This window comes from Dreissena polymorpha, chromosome 4 (genome assembly GCF_020536995.1).
Source record: "Dreissena polymorpha isolate Duluth1 chromosome 4, UMN_Dpol_1.0, whole genome shotgun sequence".
NCBI classification, from domain to species: Eukaryota; Metazoa; Mollusca; class Bivalvia; order Myida; family Dreissenidae; genus Dreissena; species Dreissena polymorpha.
The window spans coordinates 72,859,279-72,873,747 of record NC_068358.1 but is presented as its reverse complement, the minus strand read 5'-3'; the positions used below and the strand labels follow the sequence as shown (position 1 = coordinate 72,873,747).

The following is a 14,469-nucleotide window of genomic DNA, read 5'->3' as shown; positions in this document are numbered from 1 at the left end:
TAAATCTTACAAAACTCTTTTTCATTGCTATGAAAATATATCATTCCGAATTAATAAAAAACAGTGTTAGGATATATACTAACCTTATAAGGACGTGTAATGTGTTTTTGAAAATGCGTTAATGCTTTCACAACAATTAAGATTTTGTATCAGCCGGAACAGAAAACTAGTGTTTCCCAATAACAAACTGACGTATGAATATTGCACGCAAACGCGTCACAACATATGAAAACAAACGTATAAGATAAATAAGGGATTGTAATAATTCGTGTCAAAAAATCATAGTTTTATCAAAAAACGAGGAATCAAATCAATATTTTGAAAATGATTGTTGCACTATCGATTCGTTATTGCTAACGTAATTGACAATATTTTTGAAATACAATGTAAACTATACCTTTCGTATCCAGAGGGTAGCACGTTAAGTTAAGTGACTATAAGGACAACATGCAGTTACCTCCTCAAAATCCATTGTTTGACAATACATTTGCCTTTTAGAATTAAAGATGTCTAACGAAACCGACAGCGACAATATGGCGTACACGGAGTTTGGTCTATACAAGGCAGGTATTCTCATCTGGAAGGTTGTACCACCAATACTCATCCTGGTTGGAACCATCGGGAACAGTCTCTCAATACTAGTCCTTACTCGTCGCTCCATCCGGGTCTCCACTACGGCACTTTTCTTGACAGTTCTTGCGTGCTCGGACCTACTGGTGTTATATTCGGGCCTTCTGAGACAGTGGTTGATTTACTTGTTTGACACTGACGTTCGACATATAAGTGAGGCGGGCTGTAAGATTAGCATGTGGTTGGTGTATAGTTCTTTGGATTTTTCAGCCTGGATTCTTATACTTGTGACATTGGAAAGAGTAGTTTTGGCCTGGTTTCCTCATCACGGTCGCATAGTTAGCAACAGAAAAAGTGCAGTTGCATGTCTGGCAGTAATATGTGGGTTTATACTGGGTATAAATGCGCATATGCTGTACGGCATGGTTTTCAAAATAGAGTATGATTCCAATAACAATCCATACCTGCACACGTGTACAGTAATAGACGACGCCTACTACAGATTTTTCAGCCAAGTTTGGCCGTGGATTGATTTAAGCGTCTTTTGTGTTGTTCCGTTTGCAGTCATTGTAATAGGAAACACAATGATATTGTTTAAAGTACTGCAAAGCAAGAAGAAAACCAGGTCATCGATTAGGCCTATGGGCTCATTACCAAACTCTCAGACCAAGTACCAGAGCAACAATAACGGGAAGAAGTCCTCAATGACGGTAGTGTTGTTTACGCTTAACATCGTTTTCATCGTGACCACCTCACCAGTAAGCATTTACAACATTGGATATGCGTATTGGGGAACGGACATGTCCGACGCAAACACTGCCAAGTTAGATTTCTGGTGGGCAGTTGTAAACATGTTTATGTACACCAACAATTCTTTTAATTTTGTGTTGTATTGTCTTAGTGGGTCTAAATTCAGACAAGAGCTTAAAAGACTGTTCTCTCGTAGCATTAGATCACGAATCAACGACCAAACGGCTAATCAGATCAATTATACAAGAAAAAGAATGGATACACAATCCGTAAGTCCTTTACCATCGCACAGCAAGTCATTAAATTTACCATGTAATCCTTTACAACGTCAAAATAACAAGACTAATGCCAATAAGCTCAGTAGCGAACGCAACAATTTGCATCCGAATATGGTGTTTCATATTGTAAAGACGGATTTAAGTACTCGGGCTAACAACTTGGAGGATAACATTGATATATAATCCATTTTTGCTGATAAATTTCAGAACTAGTAAAGGGTGCTTTCTCAAAACAAATTAACTGTATGGAATTTTGTGCTTTTTTTGGTAATATGCTGAGACTTTGTCAACGTACGATTTGTACACTGCCCGTGTGGGTGGCAACTTACCGAAGAAATGCTTTAAGATAGGAAGCATACTGATTTGTTCTAAATTATGAGTTAAGCGAATTGATATAGTTTGACAAGGTATACATGTAATAATCCTTGAGTATTCTTCAATTTAAGATTTTTCAAAAAAGCCGTGCTTATTATTCACTAATATCCATAATGGCAAAAAAGACATCAAACATAATAATGCTCCGTTGTATAAACTTAAGTATATTCCAACTCTTTAACACACACGTTATCGTAACGTCACTTTGTTTATTTCATGGCGTTGTAAGATGGTTTTGTTTAGCTGTTGTTGTTTTTTGTTTAGACAATAAAATAAAATAAAATCTAGAATCGTTTAAGAGTTTAAGAGTCATAAAATATTATCATCATAATGCAATACCGGCAACGTGTTCTTTGTGTGAATAGTAAGGTAATTACCAGATATTTAGAGTATGTGCTGATAATGGCGATATTTGTTTTGAAATACGTTCGTGTGGCAACTTCATAACAATGAACGATTAGAGTACGCCTTTATGTACATTAACAACTATGGATCGTTTTAATTATGATCGCGAGTATAAAAACATAATCAACATTGTGTTGGAAGAAAACAATTCAAAACATATTAACAAAAATGCAAAATAAGATACCTCCCTGCAGATACAATCCATATTGATAGACTTAAGTACGGACTTGACACAAATACAGTACGTCATGGTATACAAAAGGAGACTACGGTTGTACATGCCTCAATACACTTGTATTAATTTTATTAAACGTACACCAGCGATTTAGAGAAAACATTATACAAACAATGTTTATTTTTAAACTCGTCGATCTCAATTATAAAAAGAAACTTGCTGTAAAACAAACACATATGTGATTATAAATAACTGCATCCGTCTTTGCTTAATTCATAGAATAATAACTTTAATCAAACAGAAATATCAATACATTTTAATTGTCAACAAGCCATGAATTATCATCAGCGTTTCATAGTAACTGTCACACAAAAGCATTTGAACCTCTGAAATTAATTCAATAATCCCATATGAAATAACTTCTTCTAATAAGGTATCTCAAAGGTACAAATGATCTTCATATTAACGACATCTTCAAACACAGAAACATATGGGCCTCGATCTGGGGAAACCGGTTTTCTCCAGGCGCAGCGCATTTGAATTCAGTCTCAGGAACATACAATTGTAACTTGTTCTCATACCTATATCCAAAGAACAATTATTACAATAAGTCACCAAACGATACAAAGCACATGACTCACCCAGTTATGAACATGTTTTAGAGCACAATTAACCTAAACGGACTGACAATTACAATTCTTGAAATAACCGATTGGAATAAAACTATTACAATTATGTTCTAGTTAAAATATTTATGACATTCCTAATGCATGCAATTGAAGGATCGACATTATTTTGTAGTAACATATATCATAAGCGTCGCAAAAAACAGAATTATAGATGCATTACAACATATTACCGTAATACTTGTACTGTTTACCACTATATATGAATTTTGTTTTAAAAATCAATTATCGAGAAAACGCATCATCTTGCAAAAACTAAGCACTCGATGTGTTTGAGTTGACTTCATGTTAGTCTGTCCGTGTGTTTACGGTGTAGTTTCTTGAACAGAAATTCAATGAGAACGACGACCGTGCTTGAATTGAAGCGAAGTTAGAGCCCTATTATCAGAAATTGATTTATCACATCATCGTTCGCGTATTAACGAATTACCATCCAATATGATACATTGTAGTATTTATCACATCCGCATTGTAGTTGAGTCATTGTGTTAATTTTTGTTTCATTCGATGATTTAATGTAGTTTTTTTGTTATTTTTCATAAAACAGACAAATACAAAAATGATGTTATAAATAGAGTTCCAAGTGTTATGTGTATATCTCATAATTGCTATGGATATAAGTATGGCAATTTGTTTGGTAATAGATATAGGTATGGTAATTTGTTTGGTGTCGAATATCGATGTGGTCATTTATATCTGTTGTTAAATATTTATACTGTAATTTGTTTTTGCTTTTAAATATAGATATAGTTTTCTGTTTGGTGTTAACTATAAATAGTTTAGGTAATTTGCGTGTTGTGTTTCATATAAACATTGTATAAAAAGGCTAATTTGTTTGGCACAAAGTCCTTGTTTGATATGTTTCTTTTAGACTTACCTTATCTGTATTTAATTTAAACTTGGTCCTCACTATGTCGTTTTCCGTAACACAGTGTGTTAGCCACTAAATCAAGGGGGCTTTCAAAAGATGTTAAATCAGGTTATTTTGGTGTGTGCCGCCTCTGTATATAAACCTATTTAGGTTCAAAAACTATCCTAATCTAATTGTCTGTCATAACAATTGTTTGTAATTCTTAAACCTGCATATTTATGTTTCCCAAACGTGTGTATGTATTTGACGATCATATGTATAATCATAAGCAATACATAAACTTAATCTTCTGTTTCTGCTTATTCACTGTTCATTTTTATAAGTAGAAGCAAACGTTTTTCCTACATAAAGTTATCTCGCAAAAATTCCGTTTTTCGTAAAATAGCTTTCAGCTGAAGCACAGGCCTGTTAGATGGATGACATGATCGAAGTTCCTCAAGCACCATGCATTGCTATGGCTACAACCGTCATCTTAGTGTAAGCAATAGAGCACATAAGTCATTAAATGGCTTCTCTGGGATAGCTACAAATACGTTCATACTTCCATACAGGTAATATCGTGTACGCATTGACATCTTGAATAAATAACAAGAGAACATAAATTATAAATTCGTTATTATATAAGATATATCTTTTTTCGGTTGTATACAGGTTATAATGTATATCGTAAGTCAAATATGAACAATACCTTGATTACATATATAATGAACAGTTAAGAATCTAAACTAGTCAAGTTCCCAATAGAATTTTGCAGATAAATAAGGTTATCACGAGAAGAACGGAATAATACATTTTGTAACTAGAATGTTTGTGAATATTATTATTATGTCTTATTGTGTATTCTCTCTGACAAGCGTTTCTTTTTTTTTCTTTCTTTTTTTGCAGTCACATAAACAACCAAGCAATGTAATATGGAACTTTTACACCCATTATTGCTGTCGTCTTCCTGTATTTGCGCGATAATGATCTGAATTATTAACTTTATGATGCTATATTCCTTAATCTTTTTCTATAAATAAGGAATGTAGTTGACACTTGTTCGTAGTTTCATTTCATCGTACCTCAAAAAGTTGAAGCTCTGTTGCTCTGGTCTCTTTTCTACCATTGAGTAATTAAATGGTAATTCAATTGAATGCGTTTTATTCCCTTTTATTATTGTTTAATTTGAGTTACACTGCTATGATGTCAAATTGTATTTTCACTAAAATGTATTATGAATATTGCTGGGCCGAGTGTGAGGTTGAGCGCTCTAAAACCGGTTTAAACCCCCAATGCTTTGCATTGACCGTCCCAAGGCGGTGACCCCAGCTTTATTCATGTATGTGTTATGTATGCTGTTTTGTATTGTGCTGATTTGTGCTGTTTTGTGCTTTTCTGGCAATTGGTCACTTGCTTTGCCTTAAATAAAGGACCAACTTATTGTGTATAATGAGAATTCAATACTGTTCCGGCAGCTGGAGTTTTACTTCTTTATATTTTATTATATAACGAATTGCGGATAGCATGTCATGCCAGTCCATCATGGCTAACCATAAGTTAACACATATCAATGATGTCGTGCACCAATATTTTTAAGCTTGAAAAGATTGCAAATCGTCTAGCTGCTGTATAATTACACACTTACAAAGATGTATAAGTTTTACATAGTATTTGTTATGATCGTCATACTCCACGAGTGCTCCACGGAAACACAGACACACCACTTGAAAGATAAGAAGTAGCAAACATACGAAATAATCTCAATATATTTTACACGTCGAACACTTGACAGGGTTATAAATCTGCCAATACTCGTCGTTGTCACAATTCCTTTCTTTACAATCCTCTACATGTTTAGGTCATTCAGTTTTGATAGCTTTAGCAAAACCAGTCAGTCAATAAAAGTACTGTTGAAACATATACTGTTTGGACAAAAGGACATGATTCTGCTAAAACTAGTCGAATCCGAAGTTCCTTTCTTCATGAGTGTCAATATGATAACGGTTATAAAGTTGCGAAGGGTTTTGCGATATCAGGAGTTAAGTTGATACAAATACGGATTGATGGACGGACGGACCTGGAAACATGCCATGCATTTTCCTACCACCTTGTGAGACTATAAAATGTACTTGCTATGAAATGAGTTTGCGTCTCTCGTTATTCAAACATCTATTGTAAGTCTCGTCTTGTTTCAGGATATGTTTACTTAATATCCTTTTCATATCTGTCTTTCTGAATTCGAAGTTAGATCACAACGCCCGAGATCACTAACCGACGATATTCGGCACACACCATGCTAGCTTACCCACGACTGACGCCATGATATGTGGAATTCAGTAGGTGGGGTGATGTGGTGGGATTTTGTGATTTTTATACATTACAAAACTAGAGGTTGTATAATCAAATAATAAATCTGTAACACAAGACCATTGTCCATATTTGTATTTGTTTAACCTATTCTCCGAAAGAAGTTTACTTGCGAATTAAAATGGTCAATGAAGAACTATTTAGGTCTTCTATGTATACCAACATTAGGTTCTGGCACGTACACGGCGTTCAAAGACAAGGATGGGTGATTCAGACAAGCGTTGTAGAATAGAATGTACGTTAAAAATAGATAATGGGATCAAATGAGTAAAGAATTACGCGGAGTACGATTTAAAATGATACGATATAAAGACACTGTCATTTGTTTCGTACTTTCATGCCAAGCACCAAGAAACATGCAAAACACGATTGCAATAAGAATTTATTGCAGAAGCCAGTTGTACATATCTCTAACAATCAATACACCTCAGTACGCTACCTTCATTACTGATAAAATCACATTAATGGCTGTTGCTGGCGTGCAACTCAATAGATCAATGAAATTGTACACTTGCACAACCTCTAGGAATGTTATATCCATTTAGTCTTTCTATGGCCCTTAACCGATATTTTATTTTTATTTAAACGGATAGATTCAAGGGTAATACTGAAAATTAAAATGACAGCTATTCCTAAACAAAATGAACATTGATTACTTATTTGAATGCTCTACAAAAGTGTTCATATTCATAAATTGAATATTGTTCATATGCAATTATTCGTTGCATAAGACCGAGTTCATGGAAATCGCTGCACGGTTGATGAAGTTATGGCTGTTCAAAGCGATGCACCCTGTTTTCGGGTCATTTCGTGTTGTTGATGAAGTTATGGCTGTTCAAAGCGATGCACCCTGTTTTCGGGTCATTACGTGTTGAATACCTTGTTATATATTTATATTTGATAGTGAACTATTTTTTCATAGTAAATGATTGTTCGTTATGTTTCATTAATTAATATCATATCCACACGCTAACCACTTGTGATCCTATGCAGTATTGAACGAATTTTCCCTATGAAGAAACTGATTACATCTTATCAACTGCTTGTTTGAAACGGTACTAAATTAAGGAACAGGCACGAAAAGGAACTGACAATACTTGGACTGTTTCTTTTTGGGCCTTCATTTTGGATATAGGGAGCAAGCGTTTATTAATCTGACAAATTTTTAGTCAAGAAAGTCTCTAATCTATCAATCATTCACGTTACAGAACCCATTGTTGGTTCAATAAGATTTCAATAGAAGGCGCTCATCAAACAATTTATATTTTCCTTACTCTTCACCAAGTATTTAACAAAATAAAAAATGGGCATGTGTTGCTTTTGGGCAAAAGCGATACATGTATAACATGTTTATAAGGATTATACGCATGTTTCTATGAATTATTTAATATTTTAGTAAGAAAATTACAATATTGCAATGATATTTACAAGTACAGTGTAATCAACTTTTGAAAACCCTCCGTTGACGTTCACCGCAGCAAATCGGGTAATGGTGCGTAAACGGCGTTAATGCAATGGTTGTGTTAAAAGCGATCGAAGTATCAGTGATTTAGATGTTTTTGACGAGTAGCAATACAACGATATTGTTCAAAATGGATTTCCGGTAATTGGCTATACAACGTAAATAACTACCGCAGTTAGATCTTTAAAACAAACGCTAATTGGATATGGTCTGCCCGTATCTTTTTTCAAGAACAAATAAATATGTATTTTAATTATAAGCACATCTAACATTAATGGAAAAAATGAATTGAATGTTATTTCAATCGATACATCTCAGTTCAAAATTGTTATAATTCTTAAAAAAACAATGTATTGTCTTTCACATCAATACAAAGAGTTGTACAACATATTGTTTTAAAGAGACGTCATGTGTTCTGCTTTACCAGTATGTTGCCCGAGAGATAATTTATTGAGGCGAGAAAATTCAGCAAAAATGTCCCTTGTATCATTAACCGAAAGACAAACAAATGTAGTTGCTCAAATTCGTTCTCTGTAGTTACATTACCCGTACAAAAGCACATTAAATTACTAGGCATTTTTGTTTCCTTGATTCCATTACGTTTTCATCAAATTAAGATTGAATTTACTAGTATATGGTGCCATCATTATAAAAATAGACGAGTATCCCAAATATTACGTGTAAACAAGGCCATATTATTTACAAATAATTATGATTGATTGATATTCTGAAAAAAACATATTTACATATTGTGACACAATTTACGTTTAAGGAAATCTGTCACAATACCTGGCAACAATGTTTTAATGACCTACACTCATTTTCAAGCCCATAAATCCAGAAACAACTCAAGGTTTGGCAAGTATAAAGATGAGTAGGTGAAAACATGAATTCTTGATAAATCAAATAGTTTCACTACAGCCACATAACCAAAACTACGCAAACTTACGGCGCACAGATATTCATCAAACGGTTAAAATATATCTTGGTTGAAAAGTAATTAGAACAGATGCTCTGAGCGAGTTTCATGTAATTTGCGAAGACAAATGGGAATTCTAAAGCGCTCGTTTTCTTTTCATTTGACCTTTGCCCTCGTTTTATCCCTACGTGTCTTTCAAACACGTTCTACATAACACTGGGACACATATTTTCACTAAGTTTCATAATGATTGGAAAATAAATGTGGTCGTTACAAGTTCCACACGATATTTATTAAATTATGTCTAGTGACATATTTTTGATCACATGTGACCCTGCTTCGAACTTAGCCAAAATATTGAGACAAACGTTATAACCTAGTGGAATAAATATTGGGTAATGCATGTGTCCTAAAAAGTATTCAAACGCGTTTTCTTTAATATCACTTAGACATTGTTTTGACCCCCGTGACCCTATGCCGATTTATAATAGAGACGAATGTTCTGACCAAGTTTCAAGATTGTGTAAACAGTGTGGTAATCATGTTGTTGAAACTATGTAATAATTCCCGTTGGTTTTTCCACTTTCGTGAGTTTTTCTGATCGATTGGAGAGACCTAGCGATTCAATGATCTTTATGTTCTGATCTCCGTTAAAGAACATGGAATTATTTCCTGATCTCCGATAAAGAACATAGAATAACACAGGATGAACCTGCGTTGGTTGTAGATTTGAGATCATACATAACAACAGCAAACTGATGAAATCGATATCATAGAATACAATTAGCTAGTACCTGAACGTGAAATCGGAGTATACATCGATCATCCGAAGAGATAATGTGATGTTTTAGCATATAAACAAGAGGGCCAAGATAGCCCTAGTTTGCTCACCTTTTTTAACAAGGCCTTGTTCATTGCTTGGTTGAACATTCAGTACTCTAGAGCATATTAGATTGGTTCTCTTCTGTTTACTTTTGCAGTGTGAGCATATGATTTATTCTAATTGAGTACTGTCCATTTGAATGTGTGTTTTGCAATGCAAACATTTGCAACTTATGCTAATCCTACATGTGTTTACATATTTTGCAAGATTTGGACCTCGTGACCAAGACTTTGACCCCACATGCCCCAATTTCAAACTTTGCCTATATATCATCAAGAAAACATCCTGGTCAAGTAACATCATTATTGAATCAAAACTATCGCCTCTAGTGTGTTTACAAGGTTTTTGCAAGATTAAACCTCATGACCTAGAGTTTGTCCCAAAATTACCAAACGTCAAACTTAGATCTAGATATTGTCCAGACAAACATCCTGGTCAAGTTTCATCATTATTGAACCAAAACTCTGGCGTATGGAGCTTTTACGAGCTTTTTGTAAGATTTTACCTGGTAACCTATATTGTGACCCCTCATGACCAAACATCAAACTTTGCTTACAAAAATAAATATTAAAACCAAGATTCATAAAATCTGTAACAAAATTGTGTCCTCTAGAGTGTTAACAAGGATTTTGTATAATATAATGAAAATTGTGGCAATCAAAGGGCAAGAATTCTGGCATTTATTGTGCGAATTTGCTCATTATCAAACTTGACTGAGATCTTGTGGCCATATAGCTTCTCAGCAACTTTGATAAAGATTGCTTGAGAAATGTGAATGCTCGAGTGTTTACAAACCAAATGTGGACGGACGGAGAGACGACTGACAAAGACCGATCCTGATCCTAAAACCTCAATTGAGCAATCAGGTGAGTTATAAAGTGTTTTTTCCGATCTGAGCCATTCACACTTGTGCGAGATATCAAAACAAACAATGTCTTGACTAAGTTTCACGATGATTAGGCAATAAATGTGACTTCTAGAGTGTTCACAAGGTTTTTCTATAGTCATATCAGGAAAACTGCCCCACCCCTTGGCGGCCATGTTTTTAGACCAATCGGGACCATTTGCGAACTCATTTGAGATATAAATAAAACAAATGTTTTCATCAAGTTTCATGATGATTGGGCCCAAAATGTGACTTCTATAGTTTTCACAAGCATTTTTTTACGATATAAATATAAGAAAAATGCGCCACCCCTCCTGGCAGCCATGTTTTCAACGGACTAGAACCATTTTCGAACTTAACTCTAGGAAACAAATTTTCTGACCAAATTTCATGAAGATTGGACCAAAAATGTGACTCCTATAGTGTTTACATGTTTTCACTATATGCATTTAGAGAAAATTGCCAAGCCCGCTGGTGGCCAGGTTTTTACACCGATCTGGACAATTTTTTAACTCCTCCTAGATATCAATAAATTCAATGTTTTGACCAAGTTTCATGATAATTGAAAATAAAGTGAATTCTATAGTGTTCACCGTGTTTCTCTAAAGCAAAATTAGGAAAACTGCCCCGCTCACTGGCGGCCATGATTTTCAACGGACCGGAACCACTTTTTAACTCAAGCAACATATCATTTAGACAAACATTTTGAAAAAGATACATGAAGATTGAGCATGGTATGTAGCTTCTACAGTGTTTACAAGGTTTTTCTCTTTTTTGACCTAGTGAACTAGTTTTTAACCCAGCATGACCCAGTTTCAAAGGCGATCGAGGTATCATTGGGACAAATCTTCTGCTCAAGTTTCACGAAGATTGGACAAGAAATTAGGCCTATAGTGTTTATAAACAAATGTAGACGGACGACGGACGGACGGACGACGGACAAAGACCGATCACAAAAGCTCACCTGAGCAAGCAGGTGAGTTAGCTTACGTGAATTGTGCAATATGTAGATTTAATGTAGAGGGATATATTTCATTGCTAAATAAGGTGCATTATGTCAACCATAGGAACTAGTGTTTTATCGTTTGTTCGTGTTCCTTTTTTACTGCAGAGCACAGAGGTGAACACCCGTCATGTTTTTAATAGAGTTATAAACTTGGTAAAAGAAGTGTAACTTATAGCCTGTATGTGGGGGTTGGGGTGTTTCAGTGCGTCGGCGTGTTCGCGTGTGTCTTTCGACGTTTCTGAGGTTATTGCGCATCGGAGGTCTATGTTGGCAATCGACAATAAGTTTGCATTCATATGTTAAGCGTTAGGAGACTTTGTTTCTAAATATAGTGATACCGTATTTATGCATTATGCGTCAATGTATTTTCTGAAAAGGCACTATAATAGTGTTTAGTGTCTCCAAGTATATTAACATTACCTGCTATGACATGTGCGTTTTCACACAGGCGTTAATCTACCCCAAGAGCTTTCGCTAACAAAAACAAGAGGGCCTGAAAGGCCCTAAGTCGCTCACCTGAAATTCAAAGGAACTGATCTGTTATATGCAGCCCAAGATGTCATTAGAACAAAATGTTCTTACCAACTTTCATGACTAGTGAACACCCTGACAGCCACGTTTTTCAACAGACCAGAACCATTTTCATACACATCCAAGATATCATTTAAACAAATATACTGACAACGTTTCATGAAGATTCATAAGTCCATATGGAGAAAAATGCCCCGCACACTGTTGGCCATGTTTTTCAAGCAACTGGAACCAATTTCGAACTTGCCCAAGATATCATTGGGACATATCTGCTGACAAAATTTCATAATGATCGTACAATAAATATGGCTTCTAGAGTGTTAACAGGGTTTTACTCTAGCTATAAAAGGAAATTGTCACGCCCCCTTGGCGGCCATGTTTTTTCACCAACCGGAACCATTTTTTGAACTCATCCAAGATATTATTGGAACAAATCGTCTGACCAAAGTTCATGATGATCGGACAATAAATGTGGCCTCTAGAGTGTTAATAAGGTTTAACTAAAGCAATATATAGCCATATTAGGAAAAATGCCCTGCCCCCTAGTGGCCATGTTTTTAAAGCAACCGAAACCATTTTATAACTCATCCAAGATATTATTAGAACAAATCTTCTGACCAAGTTTCATGAAGATCGGAAAATAGATGTGGCCTCTAGAGTGTTAACAAGGTTTTACTATAGCCATATAATGAAAAATGCCCCGCCCCCTGGCGGCCACATTTTTCATCCAACCGGCATCATTTTTGCACTCGTCCAAGATATTATTTGGATACATCTTCTGACCAAGTTTAATGAAGATCAGACAATAAATGTGGCATCTAGAGTGTTTACAAGATTTTACTATTATAGCCATATATAGCCATATTAGGAAAAATGCCACGCCCCTTGGAAGCCATGTTTTTCAAGCAACCGTAACCATTTTCGAAGTCATCCAAGATATCATTAAAATCAATCGTCTGACCAAATTTCATGAAGATTGGACAATAAATGTGGCATCTAGAGTGTTAACAAGGCTTTACTAAAGCCATATATAGCCATATAAGGAAAAATGCCCCGCCCCCTGGTGGCCATGTTTTTTAAGCAACCGAAACTATTTTCGAACACATCCAAAATATTATTGGGACAAATCTTCTGACCAAGTTTCATGAAGATCGGAAAATAAATGTGGCCTCTAGAGTGTTAACAAGTTTTTACTATAGCCATATAAGGAAAAATGCCCCGACCCCTGGCGGCCATGTTTTTCAACCAACCAGCATCATTTTTGAACGCTTCCAAGATATTATTTGTATGAATCTTCCAACCAAGTTTCATGAAGATAGAACAATTATTTTGGCCTCTAGAGTGTTAACAAGATTTTACTCTAGCCATATAAGGAAACGTGCCCCGACCCTTAACAGCCATGTTTTTCAAGCAAACGTAACCATTTTCGAACTCATCCAAGATATCATTGAGACCAATCTTCTGACCAAATTTTACGAAGATTAGACAATAAATGTTGCCTCTAGAGTGTTGACAAGGTTTTAACAAGGGAGTTTACTACCAGTATTAGAAAGTATGTACAGGTTATCTTTCTTTAACAGACTGTTCACATGTGTTCACTATACACATATACAGAAAACTTCCCCACCCCCTGGCGGCCATCTTTTTCCACCCATCATGGCCATTTTCAAACTCGTCCGAGATATCTATAAAATCGATCTTTAGACAAAATTTCATGATGATTAGGCAATAAATGTGACTTCTAGAGTGTTCACAAGCTTTTTCTTTTTTTGACCTAGTGACCTTGTTTTTGACCCAGCATGACCCAGTTTCGAACTTGGTCGAGGTATCATTCGTACAAATGTTCTGACCAAGTTTCATGAAGAGTGGACAATAAATGTAGCCTCTATAGTGTTCACAAGGCAAAATGATGACGACGGACGACGGACAAAAGGCGATCACAGAAGCTCATCATGAGCACGTTGTGCTCAGGTGAGCTAAAAAGAGATGACTCGTGTTCATGGCTCGTCAAATGGTCCTTGTTTGGCATTTGCTGAGAGTTGCTGGGACAAAATAAGAAGAAAGTAAGTAAACACTAGATCCAAAATGATGCCCTTTATCCCCAACTATACACATAAGTGCGATGATATGGACTACTCACCCGGCTATATCACGTTATTTATGAATGACAAATCGACTTGCAGTTTTAATTCCGCGAACAAAACAGACACATGCCACGAGAAAAACATCCCCCACTGTTTGTAAATATAAATCTATTGTGCATATTTGTATCTGTTTTATCTATGATTGAAATGAAGCTGGCATGTTCTTTCAAATCGTCGCAAAA

General features: G+C 35.4%; 1 protein-coding gene across 1 annotated transcript in view; it reads left to right on the top strand.

Moving 5' to 3' along the window:
• Positions 1-506: 506 nt before the first annotated feature.
• LOC127878507 (neuromedin-U receptor 2-like) overlaps positions 507-14,469 on the top strand; it is a 30,503-nt gene continuing 16,540 nt past the window's right edge. Inside the window, exon 1 of the mRNA XM_052425036.1 lies at positions 507-1,415. Within this exon, the coding sequence (XP_052280996.1) occupies positions 507-1,415 (909 nt within the window). The remainder of the gene's footprint in view (positions 1,416-14,469) is intronic.